Source organism: Neophocaena asiaeorientalis, unplaced genomic scaffold (assembly GCF_003031525.2).
Source record: "Neophocaena asiaeorientalis asiaeorientalis breed wild unplaced genomic scaffold, Neophocaena_asiaeorientalis_V1.1 scaffold433, whole genome shotgun sequence".
NCBI lineage: Eukaryota > Metazoa > Chordata > Mammalia > Artiodactyla > Phocoenidae > Neophocaena > Neophocaena asiaeorientalis.
Genome location: NW_020175040.1, coordinates 2,345,162 through 2,350,131, shown reverse-complemented (window position 1 = coordinate 2,350,131; position 4,970 = coordinate 2,345,162). Strand labels below are relative to the sequence as shown.

The window sequence follows — 4,970 nt, the reverse complement described above, 5'->3', positions numbered from 1 at the left end:
GGTGGGCGGGGCCTGGGGGCCTGACAGCGCCCCTGCCCCGCCCATCTCCCTCTCAGGTACTATGCCTGCCTCTGTGGACACGAAGAGCTGGTGCTCTACTTGCTAGCCAATGGTGAGTGCGCAGGGCAGGGCTGGGTGGGGCGGTGGACGCGGGCTGTGCCCAGGGGCCCTGGCATCCCCTCTCAGTCCCGCACCCCGTCAGCAAGTGCCCTTAGCTCTGCCCTCAGAGCCAGTTCTCCTCTCAGCTCCGCAGCCCCGGGTCAGCGTCTCCCTGCGGCTGCCCCTCCCTGTCCTCTACCGTGTGTTGTTGTCCTTGCCACAGTGGGCATGCCCCACGGCCAGTGTGACCCGCTTCCTGGCCTGAGTGGCTTCCCCACTGTGTTTCCCATGAGCTAGAGAACCTGGCCTGCCCTGAGCTGCTCTGTGACGGGCGTTGCTCCCCCTCCCGCCCCGGCCAGCCCTCTGCTGCCTCCCCACGTGCCCCTCAGGGCCTTTGCACTTGTTGTTCCCTTTGCTCAGCAGGCCTTTCACAGGTCTTGGCATGGCTCTCACTCATTTCAGGTCTCTGCACCTTGTCTCTGCCACAGTGACCTTCCACAGCCTCTCCTGTGACAGCTGCCACCACTGTCACCCTTCGTCTTGCTTAGCTTTTTTTCAGAGCACCTGACGTCATTTGCTAACCTGTGTATGTCTTTCTGCCCCAGGAACCTCAGTTAGGTGAGGACGGGGACTCTTCTGCCTAGGGTGTGTCGCCAGACCGCCAGTGCACAGATTAGGGCCGGCCTCCAAGCCGTCTGTTTTGTGTGGCGTGTGGTGTGTGCCTGGGCCCCGGTGGGGAGGATGCTGGGGCACGAGCAGGCCCAGGGCGACTCGGGCCCCGTAGGGGGGAGGGGGAGACGCGCCTCTCCCCCAGGCCCCTCCCCAGCTGTGGCGGGCAGCCCCATGGCCCTGCAGACTGGGCAGCCCTGCCGTCCCCAGGAGCCCGCTGCGAGGCCAACACCTTCGATGGGGAGCGCTGTCTCTATGGGGCCCAGAGTGAGGCCATCCGCCGGGCCCTGCGTGACTACAAGCAGGTGACGGCCTCCTACCGGCGGCGGGACTACTACTACAGCTGCCTGCTGCGGTGAGACTGAGCGTGAGACAGCCCTGCACAGGGGCTCCGCGGTGGGCGCGGCCGGTGTGGGGCTGAGGGGGGGCAGTGCGGAGACTTGGGGGGCGGCACTGCTCAGCACCCCCTCCTCTGCCCCCAGCCTCCTGGAGCAGGGCATCCACAGCGACGTGGCCTTCTTAGTGCACGGCAAGTCCTTCCGGGCACATCGCTGCATCCTGGGTGCTCGCAGCACCTACTTTGCACACATGCTCGACACCAAATGGAAGGGCAAGAGTGTCGTGGTCCTCAGGCACCCTCTGGTGCGTCCCTCCCGGGGATAGGGAGGGCAGAGGGTGAGCAGGGAATTTGTGTTGAGCGGCTGTCGCTGACCTTGTCTCCCTGCGGTCTCTGCCTACAGATCAACCCCGTGGCCTTTGGGGCTCTTCTGCAGTACCTGTACACAGGTGAGCCCTGGGTCTGGGCAGGGAGGGGCTGCAGCACACCCAGACGTGGCTTTGGCGCCACTTTTTCTCTCCTGGGGCTCATCCCCTGGGGTGCAGGGTGGTTCCAGCTGCCTCCTGGGCTGGCTTTTCCCACCCACAGAGGAGCCCTTCTCGTCTGTCCCGGGTCCTGTAGAACTCGGGTGGTGGGCCGAGGCACGGCCGCGGGGCAGCCGAGGGCCCCCTCGGGCTCTGAGCCTCCCCCCAGCCCTGCACCCATACCCAGGCTGCCTGGACATCGGTGTGGAGCATGTCGGCGACTGTGAGCGTCTGGCCAAGCAGTGCCAGCTGTGGGACCTGCTCGGCGACCTGGAGGCCAAGTGTGAGTGTGTGTGTCCAGGCCTTGGGGCCCGGGGCCTCAGGCAGCAGCTGGCGGGCCGCCCGGCTCCCTGAAGCTGCGTTCTCCCCTCCACAGTGGCTTCCAAGCCAGGCCCGTGTGTGAAAGTGCTGACCATTGAGCGCCCCCAGGCAGACCCCCGGTTGCGGGAGGACCTGGCCCTGCTGGCTGACTGTGCCCTGCCCCCCGAGCTCCGGGTAAGCGCACCTGCCTGGGCTGGGCTTGTGGGTAGGGGGCGTGCCTGGGGATGGGGATGGGGATGCGGTTTAAACCTAGAGCCCAGTTGCTTCCCTTTTCTGAGCTGGCCTGCTTGCTTTAGTTGTCTTGTATCTAAGTCAACACACGGGGCAGCAGTCGTTCTCCAGGATGAGCCAGGATGAGCTAGAACGGGCTCTTGGCCGGGGCCGGCTGCTCTCCCATCTCCTGCCTGCTCTGATGGCACCTGCTCGGCTGTCCCCCACCAGGGTGATCTTGGCGAGCTGCCCTTCCCTTGCGACGGCTTCAGCAGCTGTCCTGATGTCTGCTTCCGAGTGGACGGTTACAGCTTCCTCTGTCACAAGGTACTAAGTTTTTTCTCTCCGGACCCCCACCCCTACCTTAAGCCCTGGGCCAGCTCCTCCAGGCACAAGTCTTGGCCCACCCTGAGCCCAGCCTCCCACAGGCCTTCTTCTGTGGCCGCAGCGATTACTTCCGGGCCCTGCTGGATGACCACTTCCGAGAGAACGAGGAGCTGGAGGCGTCAGGCGGCCTCCTGGCCATCACCCTGCACGACATCTCGCCTGCCGTCTTCACCCACGTGCTGTACTACATCTACAGTGACCACACCGAGGTGTGCGTGCTGGGCAGGGGTTGGGGGAGCTACACAGGCCATGTCACCGCAGGGCTTAGAGGAAGCGCCCAGGTCTGGACTGGCTCTGAGAGGCCTGTTCTCCATGAGGCTGGAGTGTGGGTCCTGTGTGAACTTCTCTATCAGGTGGAGGGGTCCTGGTTCCAGGGCAGGAATAAGTGACAGACTCATGGTATGAGCATCTGGCACTTGGAGACACAGTGTAGCCATCTGAGGTCCCCAAGTTTTACAGCCAGGGGGTGGGCGGGGACAGTCACCCTGAATTCCTGCAACAGTGGGGATGCGTTAGGGTCACCACAGGGCCCTTTGGCTGCCCCGAGGCAGCTGCCCCAAGTGAGGAGGCGGCAGGTGTGCGCTGCTTGCGTGCGCGCTGGTCACTGTAGTAATATGGTGACTGAGGAAGGGGGTTTGTTTCTTGTTTCTCTGTGGTGAGTGCCCAGGGCAGGGTTAGCACACTTCCTCCCAGGAGGGGTCAGTGGGCTATAGGGTCCCTGTCACAGCTGCTCCCAGAGAACGGGGTGACGGCCAAGCAGGTGCCCCCACCTGGACTGGGTGAAAGTTGCACCCAGCTTCCCTCGTCCTCTGGAGGCCGTGCCTGCCACGGCAGGTGGGGAACACGGGCTCTGGCTGCGGGGCTCGGGACAGAGCTGGCCTGCAACGTGAGCCCCTGGCTCGGCCCGTGGACCCCATTTCTTAAGTCTCGGGTGCCCTTCCTCACCTCCGTTCTTTTCGCAGCTGCCTCCCGAGTTGGCCTACGACGTGCTGAGTGTGGCTGACATGTACCTGTTGCCAGGCCTGAAGCAGCTGTGTGGCCGTGGCCTGGCCCAGCTGCTGGACGAGGACAGCGTGGTGGGCGTGTGGCGCGTGGCCAAGCTGTTTGGCCTGGCGCGCCTGGAGGACCAGTGCACGAAGTACATGGCCAAGGTCATCGAGAAGGTGAGCGTGGGCCCGGGGTGGCTGAGGGTGGGCGGCGGGCGTGCCCTGAGCCGGCCTGTCCGCAGCTGCTGGAGCAGGAGGACTTCGTGGAGGCGGTGAAGGAGGAGGCCGCGGCCGTGACGGCCCGGCAGGAGACGGACTCCATCCCGCTGGTGGACGACATCCGCTTCCACTTGGGCAGCGCCGCGCAGACGTGCAGCGCCATGGAGCAGGCAGAGCGGCAGCTGCGGGCGCTGGAGGACCTGCTGGCGTCCATCGGCCTGGACTGCTGAGGGCTGCGCGCCGCGAGGTCTGTGAGCTTGGGGCATCACCGCGCCGGCAGGCGCTTGGCGGGGCTCCCCTCCTCTTTGTGCCTGGGGACCCCGGGGAGGGGTACTTGGGATGAGGCCTCTCCCGCAGCACAAACCAGCCCCAAGGCCCTGGGGCTGGGCACCACTCAGGGAAACCTGGCAGGCCGTTTCTTAGGGCCTCCGTCCCCTGTCCCACCTGCTCCTGGCCCCTCCTGGCATGTTTTCCTGGGCGGAGGTGGACAATAAAGCTTGAATTCACTGTGGGAGCCTGTGTACCAGGGACAGGGTCGGGGGAGCTTGGGTCAGGGCCCCGCATCTGTGGGTCTGAGTAGGCAGCCCCTCTGATGACCAGACTCCCCTTGGGGACAGGGTTTCCCCTTGGCCCTGGGAGGTTTCGCGGGGCCAGAGGTGTTTGCCCTCAGGTGAGCTAAGGCGGGGCTTCTGAGCTCGCTTACTGAGCAGCTGCTGCTCATACGGCTCCCCGTGGGGCCTCAGCCCAGCCTGCATCTTGGGGCGCAGGGCCCCAGCTAAGCGGACCCAGCCTGGCTGCCTCCACCTGCCTCAGCCACTGGCTGTGGTGCGTATCGGTCCAGGGGGTGCTGAGGATGGAAGCCACTGTTTTTCCCTCAGCCCAGGGCCTGCTTTGAAGTGAACACTGTTGAATCAAGAATTTCCAAACATTTTACTGGGAAATATATGCATTCTATTCCATCACAAGATCCCATGGGGAAAAACAGATCAACTGTTAACAGAGTAAGCAAAAACAACAGAAGAGAAAAATGGCTTGTACAGAAAGCGGAGTGTAAGGGCGGGGCAGGGGCCACAAGCCGACCGACCGTGCTCTGCCGAGTCCTGGGGGACTGGAGCAAAAGACAGACAACCAGGAATCCTGTTTTGAAATGTCAGTATTTAGTTTATCATTAATTTTGATTTAAAAGTAAAGTATTACATTAAAATATTGCTTGCTTAT

General features: G+C 63.5%; 1 protein-coding gene across 9 annotated transcripts in view; it reads left to right on the top strand.

Annotated features, from left to right (window-relative positions):
- The window catches only part of ABTB1 (ankyrin repeat and BTB domain containing 1), a 6,066-nt gene extending 1,096 nt beyond the window's left edge, over positions 1-4,970 (top strand). Inside the window, exons 2-12 of one of the 9 annotated variants that reach the window (XM_024763415.1) lie at positions 57-112; positions 979-1,123; positions 1,251-1,410; positions 1,509-1,554; positions 1,694-1,912; positions 2,006-2,124; positions 2,392-2,487; positions 2,589-2,756; positions 3,510-3,710; positions 3,776-3,999; positions 4,631-4,970. In XM_024763415.1, coding sequence (XP_024619183.1) covers positions 57-112; positions 979-1,123; positions 1,251-1,410; positions 1,509-1,554; positions 1,694-1,912; positions 2,006-2,124; positions 2,392-2,487; positions 2,589-2,756; positions 3,510-3,710; positions 3,776-3,982 — 1,417 coding nt within the window. In that variant the 3' untranslated portion in view covers positions 3,983-3,999; positions 4,631-4,970. Of the gene's footprint in view, positions 1-54; positions 113-561; positions 1,124-1,250; positions 1,411-1,508; positions 1,555-1,693; positions 1,913-2,005; positions 2,125-2,391; positions 2,488-2,588; positions 2,757-3,509; positions 3,711-3,775 lie in introns of those variants that run through there. The other 8 variants (XM_024763417.1, XM_024763421.1, XM_024763423.1 and 5 more) reach the window with 8 other exon arrangements.